This window comes from Canis lupus, chromosome 3 (assembly GCF_003254725.2).
Source record: "Canis lupus dingo isolate Sandy chromosome 3, ASM325472v2, whole genome shotgun sequence".
Classification (NCBI taxonomy): Eukaryota; Metazoa; Chordata; class Mammalia; order Carnivora; family Canidae; genus Canis; species Canis lupus.
The window spans coordinates 66,588,780-66,612,601 of record NC_064245.1 but is presented as its reverse complement, the minus strand read 5'-3'; the positions used below and the strand labels follow the sequence as shown (position 1 = coordinate 66,612,601).

Here is a 23,822-nt window from a genome sequence, read left to right as displayed (position 1 = left end):
TGTGTGTAGGGGGGGCCGTGAAGCGAGGACTGACATGCCTTATGCAGCCCCTCCAATTCCTTTTGGAGTAGGTTTCCATTCGGGAAACCAATGATCCCAGAAGACAGTTATTTGACAAGACAAAGATCCTAAAAGAACTTGGGAAGAAAACCTTACTGTACCAAAAACAGTCACAGGGGATTAAAAATGACTTGAAGTGTAAGCAGGGACTTACCTTCCTAATGGGGGAGATTTACTAACTTTTTCGCTGGTAGAGAACTTCTCTTTTGCTAATTTTTGGCGATTTCTAGCGGAAATTGTTTCTGGGTTGCCAAGGGTGGATGTTGCACGTGCTGGTGGCTTGCTATGATGCTTTCTGAAACAGATTACAGAAACACCGGGCAGCGGTACACTGAACAGACCAGTCCCGGTGCCTCTTCAGAAAGGATGAGGCTCCTCGTAGGTGAGTCAGAGTCAGAGAATGGGGGTGAAAGCAGAAAATGGTTGGTTTTCTGGACTGCTGGTAAAAAGAAGATCTGATGTCATCTACGACTGTCTCTGTGACTGTGTCTTTGCTTTTACTGTGTAAAGTATTTTATCATGATCTAGACAAAGAGGACTCTGTGATAAAAAATACACTGGCTGACAAGATGACAATCCCCAAAGTGCTCACTGCAGCAGAGAAGGGGCCAAGGCAGTACAATTCACAAGGCCAGCTGGTCAGGTCCAAGTGGTCGACTGCTTGAGGACCAGGGGATGGAAGAGCAGGCCTGCCAGTGCAATGGCCAAGAGAAAAGACTTGCTGAGCTGGCGTGTGGGTGCAGCTGAGACCCTGCAGGATAGGGTGGGGCAATCCTCTTCTGAGTTCATTAGCCCACACACTTTGTACAGAACATGTGCTGCCTTAGAAAGGGGAGCACATAAATTCAGGAGAACAAACAGGGATGATGATGGGGATTAAAATAAGAGAGGACTTGGAAGCTGCCCTTAAATATTTAGGGAAATGCTGTAGGGAAGCCCCAAGAGCAGAAGTGGCAGAGCATACTCCTCAGGGAGGCCAGCCTCCACTGGACACAAGGAAGAGAAGAGCGAGGGGACTTCCCTGCTACTGAGGAGCCTGCACGTAGAAAGATACTGAGGAGCTGCTGCTACAGATGTGAGCAGACAGCGAGGCACTGATGGGCCAGCAGCACTAGCCCGTGAAGACCCCAACCACCCTCAAGAATCGAACTAAGATGATGGAAGAGCCCTAGAGTCAACTAACTGATGCCAAGGAATCTACAATAAGAGAAGAATCCAGTTGTAAATTAAAAGTTCTCAAGGTATGTTAAGGAAGGGCACTGACAGTCTAGGTGATGACAGAATCGTAAGTAAGATTTGTTTTCAAAGAACAAATTTTAAAAGGCAAACCTGACCACTACTTTTAGACAGTCACTCAAAGACAGCAAGAAGGCCTTTGTATGAGGACTTTGTATGAGGCGGTCCCTACTCTCCTGGGTGATCTTTCTGCAATGTTTAAGGGGGAGGCAGTGGTGCTGGGGTGGATCTGTACCGAATGCAGGGATGCTGTGCTACAGCGCCCCCACCTTCTCCCATCAGCAGGAAACTTGATTCTGTCTCTTCTATTTATCTGAGGTGCTCCACCTAAAAAAAAACAAGTATAAGACTACTATCTTACCTTCAGCTTGTGTGAGCTCCTAAAGTCCTGTGGCCCTAAAACCTGACTCTGAGAAATCAAACCGTGGTATGAATGACTAATAAAATGCAATGTGGAGTAATCAGAAATAGATTGATTTTAAGTCTTTATATAAACACAAGACACTATTACTGTTACAATGTGTGACAGGTCGATGTCCTTAGATAGATGAATGAATAAGCAGCTGTGGTCTATGTATACAATGGAATATTACTCAGCCATTAGAAAGGATGAATATCCACCATTTGCTTTGACGTGGATGGAACTGGAGGGTATTATGCTGAGTGAAGTAAGCCAATTGGAGGACAATCATCATATGGTTTCCCTTTTTTTTTTTTTTTTTAAGATTTATTCATGAGAGAGAGAGAGAGAGAGACAGAGACACAGGCAGTGAGAGAAACAGGTTCCATGCAGGGAACCTGACATGGGATTCGATCCCTGGTCTCCAGGATCACACCCTGGGCCAAAGGCAGGCGCTAAACCGCTGAACCACCCAGGGATTCCCCATATGGTTTCACTCATATGGGGAATATAAGAAATAGTGAAAGGGATTGTAGGGGAAAGGAGGGAAAATGAGTGGGAAAAATTAGAGGGTGACAAAACATGAGAGACTTCTAACTCTGGGAAATGAACAAAGGGTAGTGGAAGGGGAGGTGGGTGGGGGGATGGGATAACTGGGTGATGGGCACTGAGGGGGGCACTTGATGGGATGAGCACTGGGTGTTATACTATATACTGGCAAATCAAACTTCATTAAAAAATATTTAAAAATGGGGAAAAAAACCCCAATGTGGTGACAGGTGTAATAAGTGATATTCTTGAAATGAACGTCGGTGAAATTTTGATTAATCTTGGGTAATGAAATGACAGAAGATGATACCAAGATTAACAGCTTGTGAATCACTTTGAAAATGGAAAATATTCTTGCTTGAGTAAGTTAACAGACTAAAAGATGCAACATGTCTCAAAATGTGCTGTGGGGAAAATACTGATTGATATTAATGAGAGTGGGTGGGGGTATAATTGGCAAATGTTTGTTCAGACAAAGTTAAACAGGTTTGTTTCCTTTAGGACTATACTGAGCCCTTAATATTTTAACATGCACTGTGATTCACTAAGTTTGGGAGAAGGAATTCACTGGCATTCCTAAAACTCATCTGACCATGACACTTTTTTCCAGGGACTTCTGGCTATACTAAGGTTTGGGAGAATAAATTTTGGGAAACATGAGATTAAGTTCTGTTAGTAAAAAATGGTCACATATGGGCAATTTCACATGGTCACCCTATACCACAGCACTGATTACACGCATCTCACGACAGTGATAGGTACACCTGCCTTGTCCCTCACACTGGAGCTGAGCATGCTGCATGTAGGGACTATATTGTACACAGGGTCTGCTTTCACCCATGGGCCCAGCATAGTATCTGAGACTCCTACTGAGGCTCAATAAATATCTGTACAGGAACTAAATGGGTTCTACCAAACAGGTATTTAGAACCTGGCAGACTCTGATATGATCCTCAACAATTGTTTAAGATGGAAGGTGGGTTTCTCCATGAAGAACCAGTCCGAGGGCTAAGAACATGTGCTCTCTGCTGAAGATAAAAACAGAAGGAAATGGCTTACACTGTGGCATGTGTGAGTCAATGAAAAGAGAATACCATGAAATCCAAAGCTGCCTTCTGATGGAGAAGTCGGTGAAGGCCTTTAGAATCTCTCCGCTGCCCCCATTACCTCTGAGCCTCTGATCTGGTGGTGGATCTTGTGGTGGCTCCTGAGGGCTCATCCTCTTCCTCCTCTTCCTCTTCTTCATCAGACTCCTGGTCTTTCTTGTCCTCAGTGGCTTCAGAAACTGATTTCTGGCGTTTTCTTTCTGGTTCTGAAGATTCTGTTCAAATAGAAGGGTAACACCTGGACTGTACAATTCCCCAAGACACTTCCAAAGGAGAGTCATGGAGTGTAGGATGTAGGATATTAGGGACTTGGAGGCAGAAGAAGTGCTTTTCCATTTCCTTTTGTTTCAGCACTTGCAATTCACAACTGTTTAACTTAATCTCAAACACATTTGGGATAGTTTACTTAGGCAGTTCACAGCCAGCATTCATGAAAAATTCACATGTACTCAAAAAAGCATCTGGGATGTACCATTTCTGACATGGGATTAGAGCCATTTCACACATATTTATGTAATATTAATACTAGCTGTGCCCCACTGGATTTTTCTTCGTGTAGAGAAAAACTCTTAAAAAGGTGATTTTGAAATGATAAGACTCCACAATTAAGAATGTGTCAGAAACATACCAGCATCATCTGACAGAGTGAGCGAACGCTTGGGCTTTCTTCCTCTCCGACGCACATTTGCTACTGTTTTTTCTTCGCCATCATCCTAGAAGCAGTAAAATTAAAACCGAAAGGATGGTTAAGTGAACATTTACTAAGTTTATTCCTAAAAGACATACTTTGATAAGAAAATTGACACTTACGTTGCTCATACTTCTTTCTTGTGGGGTAGTGGTTTCTTTATTGGACTCATCTTTAAGAAAACGAAAATGTCTGCATTAATACTCTCTTAGTGTAAATTAACTTTCAACAGCCTGGCTTGTTGTCTCTGAATGTACCAGTGCTGATTAAAGCATTGTTCAACAATATAGCATTATTTTGTATCAGATAAGACTAATACCTAGCAGAAAGTACACTCAATTACAAGTCAGAACCTCCAAATGTGCACACTTCAGACTTGTCACAAATAACCTATGCAATCTGGGAAAATTACTTAAATTCCTCAAACCTCAGTTTTTCATCCATAAGATAAAAACATGGGTTACCTGTATGGTCCCTTTCAGATCAAATACTCTGAACCCAGAAAGGGAGGAGGGGCAACTAGGGAGCCCTCAAACCTTACCAGGACTTTCAGGTCAGGATTACAAACCATAATGACGTCTCAATGTAGCTCTCTCTCTATTACAACGCCTGTTTTATAATTAGGAAAAACAAGGTTCAAGTAATTTGATTTAAATAATTTCTTCAGGGCAGCCTGGGTGGCTCAGGGGTTCAGCGCCACCTTTAGCCCCGGGCGTGATCCTGAAAACCCCGGGTCGAGTCTCACGTCAGGCTCCTTGCATGGAGCCTGCTTCTCGCTCTGCCTGTGTCTCTGCCTCTCTCTCTCTCTCTCTCTCTGGGTCTCTCATGAATAAATAAAATCTTTAAAAATAATAATAATAATAACAATAATTTCTTCAGTCACATAACTAATAAGTAGTGCAGTAGCTGGAATTCTTTTGACTATAAGCTACATCAGAGCTATTAGAAAAGTATATATTATAAGCCTATTGTAGGTTGTGTATGCCTATGCTTTATATATTTGCTTTCTGTGGATGTTACAGTTTTCTGACAATGTATCAGAAAAAAATATTTAGTTTAATGCACTGTTTGAAGTTAAAGTTATGGGGATGCTCACTGGACACCTGACAGATAACCCAAAGGTACTTCTCGTTGGTGGTGAGGTCCACGTTCAGCCTTTTTGCAAGTTCAGTACACTGATGTGGATGGAAACATTATATCAAGAAGGCTGACAGTGAAGGAGCCTGTTGTAACTGGTCATCATTACCCAGACTCAGAAAATCACTGCTAAACACACCAAAACATAACTACACAGCTCAAATTAGAGTCTTTAAAGGACATTCAAATTATAAAGGTTTCTTGTTGTATGGATTCAAAATATTATAACATTAGGAATAAAAACTGTTTAAAAACCAAACATAAGCAAACTCTCCCCTTGTAGAAAAAATAATAAATCAACCTTAATTCTCCAAGAGACAAGAAAAACTGAAATACAATCACAAGATCACACATAGTTCAATGTGGAGGTTTCTAAATTACATATTTGCTTTACCTTGATTATGTACTTTTTTCTTTTTTTTGTACTTTTCTGATCTAACCAGCTATTTGTTTTACCCAACAGAGTTGTCACGTTCATCTTTTTTTGCCTATGTCAACCCTTTAAAACCCACCAAAAGGTCTTATTACTTTTTTTTTTAAAGGTTCTATTTGAGAGAGAGAAAGAACATTCGTGAGAGCACATGGGTGTGGAAAGGTGGGAAAGGGGGAGAGAAAGAATCTCAAGCAGATTCCCTGCTGAGCCCTGGAGCCTAACTTGGGACTCCATCTCACAACCCTGAGATCAGGATCTGAACCAAAGTCAAGAGTTGGATGCGTAATTGATGAGCCACCCAGGCACCCCAATCTTGTTGTTTTCACATAAAAAATTTTTAACAATGAAATTAATAAACACACACTGTAAAAATTCTGGAGAATTCAAGCAATAGTAACAACACAGCATGTTCCCATTATCCCACTACCCACAGCCAATCATTATCAACATTTTGGGACTATTTTTCTCCTTGGAATGAGGACAAAAATAATTCAACAAGTTTTATCTCTTGCATTCTGGCTCTAGAAGCTACACAGGCTGCTTTCAAAATTCTTCTGAGAACAATAGGCTCTTGAGTAAATTCCGGTCTTCCCAGTAAGATGGTCTAGTCCCTAGGCTGATCTATTTCTCCTTTAAACATATCCAGTAAATTAGGGTTTGGACACCCCAGTGCAGTCCCTACTGTACTTTCTGTTGCCTTCCCCCTCCTCTTTGGAGGCTTCCTGGAGACTTCTAAAACCAAGAAGGGTTCAGATCACAAGAAAAGGCAATGGCTATAGTCTTGTATGTCTACAAGAACAACCGTTTTAACCTACTTCATTGAGAATGAAACTCTAAAACCTTCCCCAACTGCCAGCCGCCCTTGCCCCTTCCTTAGATCACATGCAGAGCAATGCTCTAGGTACACACCTGTCTGTGTTAATTTTGGTTTGCTGCCAGGTGAAGACTGTTCTACCTAAATTTAAACAAACAAAAAACTGAAGTCAGTAGTTAGTCATCATCACAAAGAAGTCATTAATTATGTAAGGGAGGTTTAGGATCATTATTATGCAGGCAGAGTATTCGGAACCTATCTTTTGCCATAAAAAATACCAAGCAAAAATGGATGCCCTGCTTCTGAACACATGGAGAATTAGGGCTGCCACAAGCCTCTTCTCCAGCCACTCTCCTGTGACACTGGGAGATGAGCATGGGAGGTGACATGGCATGACCATCATTAGTATTCCCCAAATCTGGCAAACTGTCTTACATGCTGGTAAATGCATTGACCTATGGCACTTTGGTTTTGCTGTTCTGTAATAATTCTATGGAGGTAAGTACTGTAGTACTTACAGATATCATTACACTACTTTATATTCAAGGAAATAGGAGTTTCAAGGGGGTCACAAGATTAGCCCAGTGTCACAGATCTGGGAATAAGTGGCAGAGCTGAGGCTTGGACCTCATTAGTTGTCGGTAGAACACTGCCATATGTTTAACCTTCTGTTTAACAATGCTGTCATTGAAACTCATGTAATGAAGTCTTGATAGAATGATTTTGTAGACTATATGCTTTAGGGTCAAAGACAAAGAATGTTTAAAAAGATAAAGTGTCATGGAGGATTTTCCTGAATCAAAATCAAGTGTATATTTTATTATGAAAAACTCCAGAGAGAGAGTAGTAACAGGTAAGACACACTTCAGGTTTCCATAAAGAAAGCCATTACCTAAAAATCACATAACACAACTATTTTCTATGTATTAATCAAGAATGACCACAAGAAGGGAAGTCCCTAGATAATTTTTATATAGGCAAACTCACATATGAGGATGGGATCAGATTAAAGAACAGTATATTTATGTAAAAATATTAGTACTTGGAATATTATTTAAATGGTTATTCAGTGTTTTATTTAAGGTATTCTTTTAATGTTTTTCAAATATTTAAAAAATGAAAGGAATACAAAATAGAAATGCTGCCATATACACTCTCCAGGTCAAGGGCAAACACTTCCAGAGTTCCTATCTGTTGCAATTACTCACAGTGACGGTGCCAGTATCTGTTTTGCAGTCCTCTTCTAAAAAGTAAAAAATAAAAATCTCATTTAGAAAACCAGTTTGGAAATGTCTTTTAAAATTTTTTTTAAAAGTAGGCTCCACATTAACGTGGTGCTGAACTCATGACTCTCCGATCAAGAGGTGCACACTCTACCCACCAAGCCAGCTATTCGCCCCTGAAAATGTCTTGCATGTGAACTGAAACATAACAAATACCTACTTGTTTTTAACATGGTTTCTACGGGGTGTTTACGAGGTCTTCCTCTTTTCCTTTTAATAATTACTGGCTGATCTTCCTAAGGGGTAAAGGAAAAAAAACAAAAGAGCAATAAAAGATTTCAAAATGAGATTTAGTGTTTCCTCCTACGAGGGCTCAGATCCTAGCTGTCACTTAAACAATACATGACTCCACGCTTCATTTCTCAGTGTATTCCATCAGCTGATAAACACTGAGAACCATATTCACACAGTAGTGAGGAATGATGAGAGATGAAGTAGAACTGAGTGCTCCATATCAGCTTTGACTTCTGCAAACGGTATGCATGTACATTTAAATGTGGATTTAGTCTTAGTCACTGGTGACCAAATGTTATCCCTTATGAAAAATAAAAGAGGCCACTGAACTTCTCATACAGAAGTGTGAGAAAACAAAAAAGAACTATTAAAAAAAAGTATATTAAGTGGAATTTAAGAAACAAAACTAATAAACATAGGGAAAGGGAAGGAAAAATGAAGTAAGTACGATAAAAACAGAGAGGGAGGCAAACCAGAATAGACTCTTAACTCTAGGAAACAAACTGAGGGTTGCTGGAGGGGACGTGGGTAGGGGGATGGGGTGACTGGGGATGGGCATTAAGGAGGGCATGGGACATGATGAGTGCTGGGTGTTATATGCAACTGAGGAATCACTAAATTCTACCTCTGAAACTAATAATACGGTATATGTTAACCTGAATTTAAACAGAATCTGAAAAAAAAAAAAAAAAAAAGACGATTGTGTCAGACAGGCAAACTTTGGTAATGGTTATCCAGATGTGGTTGGGGTACAGGTTGTTTCCCTCAATTTCTGGGCTTGTTTCAGGCCGGTGGATTCCATCCCTCACTGGGCCTGTCTGCACATCCCCTGAGGCAGGGGTGGGGCAGGGCCAGAGACTGGCCTGCTTTTGCAGCCACCCAGGAATCCCCCACTTGGCACTGGGCACCTGCTGCGGACCTTCTGCACACACTGTTGTGCTGCTTCCGTTTAGTCCTGTCCAGACTCTAGGGCTCAGCAGCTCTGTTCTCTGACCTAAACATGTGCCTGGCTTGGCCATGTCCTGCTGCCAGGACAGGAACAGGACTTCAACACTGAGGTACAGCTCCTATGTGGTCTTTTTTTTTTTTTTTTTTTTTTAAGATTTTATTTATTCATTCATGAGATACAGAGAGAGAGAGAGAGGCAGAGACATAGGCAGAGGGAGAAGCAGGCTCCCTGCAGGGAGCCCAATGTGGGACTCAATCCTGGAACCCCGGGTCATGCCCTGAGCCAAAGACAGACGCTCAACTGCTTAGCCACCCAGGTGTCCCTGGTCCTATGTGGTCTTGACAGAAATAGGTCTAATATAAATGTTGGGATGAAATGAAAATGAATAGAACAAAATTAATCAAACTGACACTGATAAAATGCACAGTATGAAATGGCTGTCCCACTGCACTAAAAAAAAATGAACTACTTCAAAAGCATTTGACAAAGACTTTGGGTAATAGCATTTAATGCATTTTATTTGTCATTAGTATTCAACTACCTGAACAGGAAGAACGCAAGACATCCCTTACCTCCTGAGACTTCATGTTGTCATCGTCATTCTGCTCCGTCTTTTCACTAGCAGCTTCGCCGCTGCTGTATTCGTCTGCAGAGACAGCAGAGCTGAGCTCAGGGCTGGGGACCACAGTCAGCCGCACTGGCATACCTGCCCAGGTGGCCTGAGCGGTCCCAGTCACACAGGCAGGAGTGCACACACACCATCTGCAGGGCCTACACCATGCAAGTTAACAAGCAGAAGTCTGGCTAACTGATAAGCACACTTTGGGTTGACTTAAGATCCCAATTCCAAATGATCTCCAAGCCCTGTGGGTATGAAGTATATTCTCCAGGGATAGCAAATGAGTCAGCTATGCTTTAGGCTGCAAAGCCTGATGAAAGGTTAGTCCTGTCTTAACAATTTATCTAAGTCCGTGTATTACTCACCTTTTTCATCCATGGCCCTTGAAGCAGTGTTGTTTGTCTTAGAACTTGTTTTAGAGAATTCTTCCAAATCTCCAGCGTTCTCCTCCTGTGGAGAAGTTGAATAAGACTTCTTAAGTTGAACAAGCTTAGCCCTGTCTCCACTTGTCCTCCCCAAAGTTTTGCTTTCTATTTCAAAAACAATTTTCTAGTGGTTTTTTTTTTAACAAGTTTGTTGCAGAATTTTTAAAAAGCAACTATTCTGTGGCTAGTGAGGCATACAAAGAGATACAAATTCTGAAGGTAGGACAGCATGAGATAAAGCTTAACTATAAAGCAACAAAGGCATTATTTTTTCCCTGCAACATAGAAATCACTCTTTTCCTCCCTCAACCTAAATTTTGTCTTTGAGAGAAACTCCAGAGAAGGAACTGATAGGAATTTGCAACAGATTCCTTTTCTTTGTTGGGTGGTGAAGGAGGGGTTTGGGGGAAGGGATAAGGAAGAAAGTGACTAAAGGAATTTCGGGGGTATACAGCTGGGCTTATTTAGAGCAATAATCTCTCACCAGTTCAATCATTCACCCTTAGGTGAAAAAATTTTCAGCATGAAATACCAAAATGTACTGTAAAAGTAATATAGTATATTGAACACACACACACACACACACTAAAATATAAAATTCGAATTCTATCTTAACACTGAAAACATTATCTATCTAGAGGTGATTTTTTTTTTTTTTTTTTTTTTTTTTTTAGAGGTGATTTTTTTAGTGAAAATTGCTGGTATATTTTACTTAAATTTAGCATTAAATAACTTACATGAAATTGAAGGGGAACTAAAAAGAGACCCCCTTCAATCTGCCTCTCTCCAAATTTAGGAGTATTGTCTCAGGATTCTTGTTCTAGATAAGGCAGGGGGAAGGATGGGGTTAAAATCCGGTTTCTTTCCTTCACCACAACCAATTGAAATTCATGACGATACATGACTCCCTCCTTGGTTGTTAAAATTCTTCTACTACTTTTTATTTAGCTCATCAGTCACTGGCAGAAAACAGAGACTTTGAACTGGTTTTACTAAGCTAGAATTCAACTGTATATATTTTTATAAGCTGACTTAATTAAATACTTTGGAAACATGGTGGAAAAAAATAAATTAGGGAAAGAGTGAAGAAGGAGATAGAGCTAGTTTGGAATACACAATGAGCAGCACCAAGTCTCAAAAATGGAAGCATGCCCAAGAGGTATCTACCAGGAAATGCAAAAATCTGGGACTATAGAGTAGGGGCAGAAATAAAACTTTGTGAGCCACCTTCCTGAGTCATTAGATGAAAATAAGATCATATGAAAAAAAGGCAAAGAGGGAGGCCAATCTTTGGACTACTTATATTTTAGGCACAGAAAGTAGAGAGAAGGCAGGGTATTAAAATTTTAAAATAATATGTGTCACCGTATTTTGATGTTTTGGTGCAAACATATCTGTGGTAAAGCATACAACACTCGGGAAGAAAACATCTAGAAGCCTTAAGTCAATGACATCACTGAACAGAAACCTGAGCAAGTTTCTGTATAAACTATGATATTAACACTATTCTTATGGTTTAAAATTATAAAGTATAATATTTGTTTCTTTTGCAGGATGCTAAAAAATATACCTTTTATAATAGAGAAATATAAAGTAAAAAGGATACTAGAATGAAAAAGAATAATAATAAGTGTTCAGTGATGCAATTAGGTTACCCCCAAAACTTAAATTAATACGTGGAAAAAAAAAATACCTTTGTATCTTGTGGTTCAGTTTCAGAACATTGCCTCTGTGCTGTTTCTATTTTGGAATCTAGGACATCTGGATTATCATCTGTAAATCAGTTTGGACAGAATCACAAAGGAATAAAAGCTAAATGAAAAATGAAATGCACAGTTCTATTTTAAGACAGTTTAAGACTTCTTTTTTAGTCTTGTGATACAGTGAAGCCAAAAGTTATTCTAAATGTATTTAATGTCATGTGATTTGAGCACTGAACACTTGACTGTGGCCTTGGCAAAACCAAAAAAGTAAAAAATAAAATATAAAAAAATAAAAAAGCCACAAATGCTCAGCTGACACCAATTAAACAGCAGATTCTATGGAAAGGGCTTAGGGCCTATAAGAGATCCCAGAGATACTTTTAACTTCCTGCATGAGTTATCACCTAGGAGGTATGGCTTAGTGACTGAGACCAAGGGGTTATGAATCAGATTTACTTGGTGAGAATAAAGTCACAACCTCGCCAAATCTTAATTTCTTTACTTTTAAAATGGTGATAATGCCTAACTCACAGAGTCATTATGAATGTGGATAAAATAACATGAATAGTACCTAAAATATGAACTCAAGAATTAAATAATAATTACATGCTTCTAAGCAAAAAAGGAAAGCATTTTTTCCATTCTTTCTCACATATAACTTTTTATTGCAGTTGTACTTTGTGTCAGGTATCAAAATATAAGTCTGTACCATCCAATATGGTAGCCATTAGCTACATGTGGCTGTTGAAATTTAAATTAAAATTGAATGCAACTGGGCAGCTTGGTGACTCAGCTGTTTAGTGCTGCCTTCAGCCCAGGGCCTAATCCTGGAGACCCAGCATCGAGTCCTGCGTCGGGCTCCCTGCATGGAGCCTGCTCCTCCCTCTGCCTGTGTCTCTGCCTCTCTCTCTCTCTCTGTGTGTGTCTCTCATGAATAAATAAATAAAATCTTAAAAAAGAAATTGAATGCAATTATAAATCCAGTCTTTCATTCACATTGACATTTAACTGCCCAAGAGTCACATGTGGCTATTGGCTACTGTACTAGACAAAGCAAATATAGAACATTTTCATCATTGTGGCAAGTTATATTGGATGGCACTGTTATCGACCATAGGAAAACCAACAGTACGAAGCACAGAATGGCTATTACATGAACCTTTATGATGTGATTCACTAGCTCTGTGGGGCATGGGATGATATAAAATGAAGAACTTGGTGGATCTGTCTGGGTCCCAGGCACAGTGTCAGAGGGAGCCGAGGTTTGTGTGAATTCCAGGGGTTGAATCTTCTGTAATAACAATGTAGTTTCTAAATCAAGTTCAGAAAAGACCCTGGAGGTGGCAAGCCAGTTTGGATACAAACTGGACTCAAGAGTTATAAAAGTGAGCAATTACTACTCTCAAAAATTTTCTGTGATACTGGCACAGTATCTTGGATGTAAAAATAATACAATCTTCAAAGATGTCTGAAAAAGGAACATATATATTCTAAATACCCAGTTCATCTTCTGAGGAGGGATAATGCTTCTTTCTTTTTCTTTTAGGCATCTGCCTTTCTTCCTCTTCAACCTGGAATAAAGAATGAGTATATATATTACAGTCAGTAGAATTTGGAACAAAAATCAACTGAAATGACAACACATTAGCTTCCAGTTTTTGAAATAAATTTTTAAAAAATCTAGAATAACACTTTAGGCATCCATTTGGATGAGACTTATTTGTAAGCTTGAGTCTTTATTTTTTGGATTTGAATGTAAATCCACACAAAACATGCAAATCTGTTTCTGGTTAGACATTGTATTCCAACAATTCTACAATGTTTTAAAAAAATATTTCTCCTTTTACCATCTCTGAAGTCAAGCTATGTCTTAGAATCAATGACATGTCCTAAATTAATTGAATTAGTGTTCTTCTCTTTCAGTGGCCCACCAAAGAGCCAAGGAAAGGCAGTTTAAGAAGTATCATTTACCCTTCCTGACTCTGACTGTACAACATGGACACATCCCAATAATTACCCACACAAGAGTATAAACAGATAAAAGTGATCTGGAGATCCATTTAATTTTTAATACATACAAAGATGAAAACCCTTTCTTTGTGTATCACTCAAAGCACGATGAACAAAACATGAAATATTTGTGTTTCTTATGAAAACCCACCTCTTTAGGATTTGCTTCAACACTGTAATCTCTTAAGGCTTCTGTGTTGTCTTTTCTGCTGTTGGATATCTCTAATAAATACAAAAAAGAAAAAAGTTATTTATTTATTTCAATACTTATTTGAAGGGTCTGCATGGCAGCAGGAAGGACACTTTATAAATCAGACAGTGTCCTCACAGCAACTATCAGGTAAACTCCATGATTTCCATTTGCAGAATGTACGTAAATGGGTCGTGGAAGGATGAGGGCTGCTGGACTCTACACATTGACTTCAGAGCCAGTTTTCCTCCAGCTCATGGGGCAACACAGTGGGAAGATGTGTCCAAGGAAAACAAGTAGGTATTATTTCATACCCATCAGATTAGCAAGCATATACCAGTCTGGTAATATCAAACACAGGAGAAGGCATGGAGTTACAATTGGTACACCACATGGGGACAGTTTGGCACATTCGGTAAAGCTGAGGAGGTGCCAGCCAACCCAGCAATTCCATACCTAAGTTTCAGGTATATCACGATGCACTGGGAGACAGGTACAAGATCATGCACCACAGAACTCTTTGGGAAAAGTTGCAAAAAACCCAAATGTCCACCAACAAAAGCCAAAAAGAATCATGGTGGTATATTCACACAATTCACACAATACTAAACAGTAACTGAAATAAAGTAACTAGGAACTCTGGGAAACTAATAAAGGGTAGCAGAAGGGGAGGCGGGCAGGGGGATGGAGTAACTGGGTGACGGGCACTGAGGAGGGCACTTGATGGGATGAGCACTGGGAGTTATATGTTGGCAAATCAAACTTCAATAAAAAAAAAAGGAAAGAAAAGAAAGTAACTATGGTCATACACATCAATATGACAAAATTTCAGAGCATAACTCTGAATGAAAAAATAAGGTAGAGATACTTTTGCTAATGTGATACCCTTTCCTTAAACATGCAACATCAGGCTACATATTTTTATAGAAATATATATAGCAATTGCAGAATAGTGGCTCCCTTTGGAGTAGAAGAGAGATTAAGACTGAGGAGGCATATGTGATTTCAACTCTATCTGTAACATTTTTCTTAAAAAGCAAATCTACTAAATTTTTAAAGATATGACAAAAACTAGGTGATGAATACGTGTTTATAATTACTACTGCTTTACTTTGGCTTGAAATATGGGATAATATATTATTATAAAAAGACCTCTTTCCCCACTCTTGGCATAAGGTAACAATGTAGGAATCAACAGCATTCTATGTTCTGTTTGAGAGAATTATCCCTCTGGAGATGGTGGCCTCCACAGGTTTCAGGGAATGAAGCCTGACCCCCAGAAGAAGAGCCACACAAACGTGACACCCCTTGATCTACCGAACTAAGACTGCCTGTCAGAAGTAAACACAAGTATTTAGAGGAGAACTTCTAAAGCACAAATCTCAGGCAACTATACCTTTTGTATTCAATTGGATTAAGTCCACTGTGAGGTTACTGGCAAAGTTCTAGTAGCTATTTTATGACAAAGCCCCACTTATAAGCTACAGGGCCTGGAACAAGGCACTGGACCTCTCTCCAAGCCTTGGTTTCCCCAGCTAGAGAAGTAATGCTGTTAATACCCACCAAATGATATGAATTAGTAAGAGAAAATTTGTGAAGTAATTAGCACAAGATCTGGCATATAGAAGGCACTCAACAAATGGGAGATATAATTCATATCAACATTAATACTATGAAATTCATTAACTTACCTTCTTTGTTGGAAGATTTGCTATGAATTTCTTCATTTGCTCTTGAGCCTGAATTTTTTACCTAAATATACCAGAGAAAAGGTTATTTATGGATATTCTCACCAAAGACCTAAAGGCAGAAAAAACAAATAAGGAGGAGAACTGATATAACCTGTTTGTTGGAATGTAGAAATGGACTGGAATACATGCTTTTTAAAATTTCACCCAAAGCTCAAGAGCACAGAACATCTTCCTTTTGAAGAAGTTTTGGTTTAGCAAATTATCATCCTGTGTTTTATTCTCCTCGTATTTAAAAGGGTTATGGCAAAAGTATAAGAACTAAAAATAATTTTTTTTTCCTGAATTCTATGGATTCTCTTCCCACCCAATGATCCCTCATGATTTTTTTTTTCTTTACTTAAAAATGCTAAAGGATCCTCTGTCATCATCATCTGTCTTCGGCAAATCTTGTCAATTGTACTTTTATTTTTTTAACTGAGGGAAGCACCTTAGAATACCCTACAACATTCTAAATCCTAGCTACAGAATTTCATGCATATTTGGGAAGGCTAGTGATACTCTCAGAATGGGGAAAGTTAGATGCTAGGGGCCCTCTGGGAAATAAAGTACGGTGGAACACTGGCTCTACGTTTGGAATCCTTTTAGAGGGTAAATCTGAATGAAACCAAGAGTGCTTTGCTCTTTCTTCTTACTCAGCTGACTGCGTAGGAGTTTCTAGCTATAAAACAGGATATTTCAAAGAGGTGAGGATAGCCCTCTGATGTCTGGCAGTGAGTGCATAGAGCACCCAGGAGTTCTCTCAGGGCACTGGAAATAATGTCTCTTTGCAGTTTGCAAGCATTTTACAAAATGTTCTCTCCTGGTAAGATATCAGGTTCTCTGTGCATTAAGAAAGACATAAAATTTCTTTCAAGCACAAGAGATTAGGATAGCCACAGCTGGGAAAGAATATGTATCCCTGGCAATTACAGTTTAGTATCTTCAGAAAAGCTTTCCAGAGACACTAAATGAACTTTAGTTTTCAAAATAAAATGTTTTGTTTATAGTACCAGGATTATTTCAGGAGTTGCAAAACAATTATAAAATTCATTACAATAATGAAAATTAGAAAGTTCACAATTCATTGAAGGATTTCATTAGTAAATCCCAGGTGAGTTTCCTAGTCTGAGGTATGTGGGCCTTCTGTTTCCTTCAATGTTTTAAGACATTGGCCTAAGGAGCCAGTAGAATGCAGTGCTGTTGAATTCAGAGTGACTCCTTTTCTCTGGGGAAGACAACTAAATTCTAAGACATCAGTGGATATAGTGAAAAGTTGGCCTGAACATCTCAGTTGTTATGTTGCACTCCAGGGGAGAGCACACCACAAATAGCCTCCTATCTCCTAAAGGATGCACAGACAACCCAACCCCTCTGCTAGATGCCCACTTTCCATTCACTCTCAAAATACCAAGGCCCACAATAAACCCCAAAGCATTACAGTGACTTACATTAAGTGATTCATTCCCCAAGAAAGGCTCCCTCTGTAGCTCAGCTGTTCAAAAATAAAAATGAGAAATTAAGGAAACTGAATAGTTTCTGAACCATAGAGAAACAAATTTAGAATTTTTTATGGTAAACCAGGACTATGTCGCTAACTGGTCCACCTGCCTTGTAAACTATAAAATTCTGACCTATTATTTTCTATAATCTGTGCCTGCCATTATGCCAGAATAACAACAGAAATGAATGTTGCCTGCATTTTTATAATGATGGCAGTGGTCCATTAAATCCCTGCACCTATGTTGGTAATGTGAAGCTCAGAAGAAAGGTAGACCTTTGCTGTAACTGTTCAGCTGCAAAGTGACACTAGTTCATCTAAAAATAATGCCATCAAGTGAAAAGTTAGGTTCTATCCCTTCAAACAGCAATGGTCTATTTATATTCTCTGGAAACTTGAAGTACAAGGTCTACTGTTTCTACTCAACAGTGACAGAACGCACATTTTTCTTTTAAACAACTTCCTTTTACGTAAGTAGATCTCTTATTGAATCGTACCTAAACACAGTGAAGTCATCTGGAATATACTGCGGGAACAAAGGACTTCAGAATCCAGAAATGTTATCTTCTTGACAATTAACAAAGGGGATGTTAATTATTTGTACTTTTTTTCTTTGTAGAGATTTTATTTATTTGAGAAAGAGAAAGCATGAGCTGGGGGAGGGGTAGAAGGAGAAGCAGACTCTCCACTGAACGGCAAGCTTGACTTGGGACTCCTGGGATCACGACCTGAGCTGAAGGCAGACACTTAACTGACTGGGCCACCTAGGCGCCCAATTATTTGTACTTTAACACATATAAACAAGTTTTAACTAAACCATCGAAGTTTTGGATATATTAGTCATCGTTAACGTTTTAATATGTCTGCATGAATGGCTTCTCAGGCCTTGGGGTGGTCCTCCAGGACTGCTTGATACTTCTGTTTATAAGGCTCTTGAGATCACATGCTTTGAAGGTCACCTCTTCAGATGGTCCTGCCTTAGAAAAGTGCCTGCCCTGATCACTCCAGATAGTCCTAGGTGAGGGTTTATATACGCTACTCCTTACACACTGCCCTTCCCTTTGCCTTCTCTACCTAATGCACACTTACTCATCCTTTGATATTTGGCTCCAACTTAGGAGGAGTGATGAGTACTTATGAAAATTCAAAACTTACATATTCTTTGACCCTTCAATTCTCTTTCAAGGAAATACTTGGGGAAACACATAACACATATCAAAGTTCACTGCAGCTTTATTTATAATAGTATATACTATAAAAACTGGAGACCACTAAAGATCTAACAAATGGGAAAACACATTACAAATTACTTTCAGCTGTTAAATTAAGGCAATCTGTATACATTAACACTGAGTTAAAAAAAAAAAAAAAGAAATTAACAGGGAGAGAGATTGGTTCAGCTTAAACCCAGGCCCTCCTCAAGGCCTTCCCCAGCAAAGCTGACCCCACCAGACATGGATGTATCTTTTTTTTAAGACTGTATTTATTTATTCATGAGAGACATAGATAGATATATATATATATAGATAGATAGATAGATAGATAGATAGATAGATAAAGAGAGAGAGAGAGGCAGAGACACAGGCAGAGGGAGAAGCAGGCTCCCTGCAGGGAGCCCGACGTGGGACTCGATCCCAGGTCTCCAGGATCACGCCCCTGGCCGAAGGCAGCGCTAAACCGCTAGGCTACCCGGCTGCCCTGGATGTATCTTTATTACAGAGAGAAACTCCCGGGTAGTTTGCTTCTGCAAACTCCCTGAACGCAGACAGGATGTGCATTCTTTACCTCAATTTCCTTAGCACTCACAAGTACCTTGCTTACCAATCTTTATTGGGGGAATAATTTAAAGAACCAAGTCATCACATAGTAAACATAGAATTTCTTTCCTAGCACCCTACCCAAGAGCTTAGAATGTGGCCTGGGGCACAATGTGTTTCCAGGGACATCAACTCTACTCTCACCCCAAGAATAAAGCATTTGATTTACTTTAAATCAATCAGCAAGTTACATTCATCTGATTACAGTAATTAGTTTAGGGTGGACAAAGGTACCTAAGCTGAATCAGAGTAAGTCTCAGGATTTCAGCCAGGAATGACAGGACAAAGGTATTTCTCTAGAGGCTTACAAAGGAGAAAGCAATTACCTCTGCTGGGGACTGAGGGAAAGGGGAGAAACCGGGTCTTTGCAAGATGGTTTTTTGGGGATATCATCATGTTCTCGGATGATGCTCTGCCTGAACTTTGCAATTTTGTGAATACTATGGACTGGATGTTTGAGACCCCCCTCAAATCCATATATTGAAACCCAAAAGGGACACCTGGGTGGCTCAGTGGTTGACTACCTGCCTTTTGCTAAAGTCCTGATCCTGGGGTCCAGGATTGAGTCCTACATCAGGCTCCTTGTGGGGAGCCTGCTTCACCCTCTTCCTGTGTCTCTGCTTCTCTCTCTCTCTCATGAATAAATAAATAAAATATTAAAAAAAAAAGAAAAAAAAAAAGAAACCCTAAATCCCCAATCTGATAGTATTTAGAGGTGGAGCCCTTAAGAGGTTTAAATGTTATGAGGGTGGAACATTGCGCTGGGATTAGTGTCCTTATGGAAATAAGAGAGATTTCTTTCTCTGCATTCATACATGCAAAAACATAACCAAAAAGATAGAGTCCTTACCAAGAACCCACCCATGCTGGCACCCTGAACTTGGATCTCCAGCCTCCAGCGGGGTCAATTTGGTGCTTAAGCACTCAGTCTTTGGAATTCTGTTCTAACAGCCTGAACTGCCTAAAACAGTGAACTAATACATTTTCTATAAACATTTGTAGAGTTTTCTGCAACTTGCAACTAAAATCACCCTGACTGCTCTATGAGGCTTACATAGACATTTCAGCATTGAGGGGAGTAAAAAAAGAACTGGCATAAATTTGGTCACATGCTCTAAAGTTCCTATTGCTCTTTTCCCTAGTTAATGTGCAGATCAGAAGAGATGATACAATAATGACTAGAATACAGACCAGAAATAATTGTCCATTGTCACAATTCTCATTTATATTTCCCTAACCTAGTGGTTCTCAAAGTGTGGTCCAAAGACCCCTGGGACTCCTGAAATCTTCCATCAAGGGAGATTGCAATTTTCCAGAGGCAATGTGATGTTCCTGAATTATCTGAAAAGGCTATTAAAATCCAACCATGTAAGCGTGATGCTGAATTTTCTTCATATACTTCAACCAAGATAACAACATGCTAACTACAGAAACAGCCATGAGTACCAGCTGCTTTCTATTAAACTAGACTTAAAGAGATTTGTAAAAATGCAAAACAATGTCAATTTTCTTACTACATTTTGTCATTGGGGAAAATTTGTTATTTTTCATGAAAAAATTATTTATGTTAACCTACAGTGAACAATGAATTCAGTTATATTGAATGAATACATACCTTACAACCCTCTCAGTTTCACTTTCTTATTTAGTAAATGTCAACAGGTAAAATCCACATAACAAAAGTTCTCCATAAAGACTCCTAACTCTGGGAAATGAACTAGGGGTGGTGGAAGGGGAGGAGGGCGGGGGTGGGGGTGGGGGTGAATGGGTGATGGGCACTGAGGGAGGCACTTGACGGGATGAGCACTGGGTGTTATTCTGTATGTTGGCAAATTGAACACCAATAAAAAATAAATTTATTATTAAAAAAAAAACCAAAAAACAAAAAACCAAAAGTTCTCTGGGATCCTCAATTTTTACTTTTTTTTTTTTTTTTAGATTTTATTTATTTATTCATGAGAGACACAGAAAGAGAGGCAGAGACATAGGCAGAGGGAAAAGCAGGCTCCATGCAGGGAGCCTGATTGGGACTTGATTCTGGAACTCTAGGATCATGCCCTGAGCTAAAGGCAGATGCTTATCTGCTGAGCCATCCAAGCATCCCTGGGATCCTCAAAAAAGAGTGTAAAGTGGTTCTGAGACCAAAGTGTTTGGGAGCTGCTGCCTTAATCCTTCCTGATCCTGAGGCTCTCTCCTACAAAACACGAAGTGGATCCTGAAGATAGTGCACAGAGACTGGCAGCCATGTCAGCGATCACTGGGGCCCAGCCAGAGTGCTAGGGCCAGCAGGCAGAGGTCTGAGGGTGCATGGGCTGCAGGCTAGCTTTTGGAAAGGAGATGCGACAGCACATGGAGATACATTTTGGGGAAAGAGCAAGAGTTTGCTCCAAAGTAGCTTGCTTTCTTTGTCATACGTATCTGGAGATAAGAGATAGAAACAATTATCTTACATAAAATTGACAACTGATGAGAAAAAGTGTATGCTGAGAATGAAACAGAATTCTCTCCAACCTATTTTAAAAGTGAGAGGCAAATTCATATAGCCTGTCAGTGTTTTGTTATGAATCAGCTATTGATTTTATTTTTTTTAAAGATTTACTTATTAAAAAAAATAATAAAAAAATAAAGATTTACTTATTTATTTGAGATCAAGCAAGTGTGAGCATGGGTGGGGGGCGGGGAGAGAAGCAGACTCCCTACTGAGTAGGGAACCTGATGTGGGGCTCGATCCCAAGATCATGACCTGAGTCGAAAGCAGACATTTAACCAACTGAGCCACCCAGGTGCCCCTCAGCTATTGATTTTAAGCTGTAACCAAAGGTAAAACCACAGGCTGAGAAAACAATGTGAACAACCATTGAAAGGAGCTTACCTACTCCACTTGGCTTTCTCCCACATGGACTTTCTGGTGCTGCTAGAATTTCAGGTCTTTTCTCTTCCTCTGATGATACAGATGTCTAAAAAGTCCAAAGCACCATAAAAGATTAAGTTAACTGAGGTTTTTACAACAAGAAGGCAAGACTAACCTCAACTTAATTAAAACATCTAGCATCTTGTAACAACATGAAAGACTACTTTCAAGTCTGTGCAAAATTGAAAATGAGTACCTGCCAACCTTCAGAAACAAACAAAAAAAACCCAAATCAATCTAATCTCATAGTTCACTCATCAATGGTTTTCCCACTGCTTTAAAAGTAAATCTCCAACTTAGTATGAGACTCCTGCTGATCACATTCCCTCCCTAGTTAGGTCTGCATTTCTCCACAGCACATCTTGCATCACTGCAGTGCCCATAGCTCACAATGGACCCTCCTGTTTCATGTGCAGAACACATTTTTTGCCTGCATGGCTCTTTTGTTTCTTTTTCCTCTGGTAAACTTCTACTTTACATGTAAAACCCCACTCAAATGTCCTTGCAAGCCCTCCCATCTGTGTACCCATTGTTCCTGCTGGTAAGTTGAGTCTCCTCTGCACTGTACATAGACCTCATGTTTACTGCTACCTTGTCTCTCATATATTTAGAAGGTGCCATGAAATCAGGCTGCAAATGGGATATAGAGATTCAAGTTATATTTTGGAAATGGAACATGTTAAGAACTGGCAATGGATTAAATGTGGGGAGACAGGAAGAGACTGAGGGTGACTTCTGGTGTTTGGTTTGAGTAAATGGAACTATGACAGCACTATTTACTGAAATTATTGAGGTTCTTAGCTTCCCAGCCACAGGATATGATAACAACAATGTGTAAGTGTTTTAAGTGCAATGGGAACAGGAGCCGTGCAATGCTTAAGGATACACATGTCTGAGTGCAGTACATGGTACTCACACCATCTATGGCTCAGTGTAACTGAACCATCAGCCATACCTCAGTTTTCAAGGTGCCTTTCAGTGCCTGTCCTCCCAAAACATTCAATGGAGACTCTTCAACACCTAATGAAATTCAGACCATTAAACCAATTTAAGAATTAGCTTACAAAAATACATGCTGAATCAAAAGGTAACAGAATATTATTTAGCATGCCCTGACCTCTTCCCCTGTTGTTTTATTTTGCTGTCAGTAGGTAACAATAAAAGGAATACCGATGAAAAATCTTGGATGAAACACAAGGGTCATTTGCTCATTTTGCAGGGTGTGTGTGTGAAATTGTTTCTTACTATTAAGATAGTTGCCCAGAAAGAATAACAAAAGATTATTTCTGGAGACATATTTCCAAATATTTTTCTACATGTTCTGCATCAAGTTTGGCCCTAAAAGAAAATATTCTGGGCTGCTGAGATATATTCTCAACAAAGAAAATGTTTATAAACAGACTCACTTTGCTTGCTTCACCCTGACACAGCAAAGTTGATCAAGTGAGGAAGCTATGAGGCAGACAAAATAAAATGGCATTTTCCCTGGTGGAGACTCAATCTTATCCCTGCTGCAGTCCTTTCTCTCTCCCTTGTCTGTGACCATGGCTTCCAGTTCTTTCACCCGCCCATGCAGAAGCCTCCAGAGAAAATCCTTCCTTTTTCTACAGGCTGCAGGCTTTTCCTTGCTAAAATCTCTTGTTTTTGCTCCTTCAGGGAAACAAAGGTGAGGAGGAAGGAGTAACAGGCTGTAGTCAATGGTTAAGTCATAAAAATCTGCAGCGCATTCAATTTGCTCAAGCTAAACTCAATGGAAAATTTTCAAGTTCCTTATTTCAACCCTTGGAACACTTAACACCCCTTTTAAGTCCCTATAACGAACAGGACTCAATCTATTGGCCTCAGCTTCCTGAGGCTGTATTTGATGACATCCAAGGTCTGGTGCAGTTTAAAAGTCGAGGACACTCCAATTTGTACAACCAGAGTAGAAGAGTCAACATCCCTGACCTCTCAAATCCAGCCCATGACATCCCCTTGAATTCTCACATCATCTAAGCACTTGCCACCAGAGTCACTGCCTACTTAAAAAA

At 39.6% G+C, this 23,822-nt stretch overlaps 1 protein-coding gene across 7 annotated transcripts in view; it reads right to left on the bottom strand.

Annotated features, from left to right (window-relative positions):
• Positions 1–23,822, bottom strand: part of BOD1L1 (biorientation of chromosomes in cell division 1 like 1) — a 54,931-nt gene that overhangs the window by 4,067 nt on the left and 27,042 nt on the right. For 3 of the 7 annotated variants that reach the window (XM_049108617.1, XM_049108618.1, XM_049108620.1), the window contains exons 11-26: positions 22,748–22,812; positions 21,754–21,838; positions 17,015–17,058; positions 15,528–15,588; positions 13,798–13,868; positions 13,135–13,207; positions 11,627–11,706; positions 9,874–9,958; positions 9,462–9,535; positions 7,867–7,942; positions 7,632–7,666; positions 6,519–6,564; positions 4,162–4,211; positions 3,980–4,064; positions 3,413–3,566; positions 215–355 (exon numbers count right to left, since the gene is read on the bottom strand). In XM_049108617.1, coding sequence (XP_048964574.1) covers positions 215–355; positions 3,413–3,566; positions 3,980–4,064; positions 4,162–4,211; positions 6,519–6,564; positions 7,632–7,666; positions 7,867–7,942; positions 9,462–9,535; positions 9,874–9,958; positions 11,627–11,706; positions 13,135–13,207; positions 13,798–13,868; positions 15,528–15,588; positions 17,015–17,058; positions 21,754–21,838; positions 22,748–22,812 — 1,225 coding nt within the window. Of the gene's footprint in view, positions 1–214; positions 356–3,412; positions 3,567–3,979; positions 4,065–4,161; positions 4,212–6,512; positions 6,565–7,631; positions 7,667–7,866; positions 7,943–9,461; positions 9,536–9,873; positions 9,959–10,670; positions 10,754–11,626; positions 11,707–13,134; positions 13,208–13,797; positions 13,869–15,527; positions 15,589–17,014; positions 17,059–21,753; positions 21,839–22,747; positions 22,813–23,822 lie in introns of those variants that run through there. The other 4 variants (XM_049108619.1, XM_025438523.3, XR_007409922.1 and 1 more) reach the window with 3 other exon arrangements.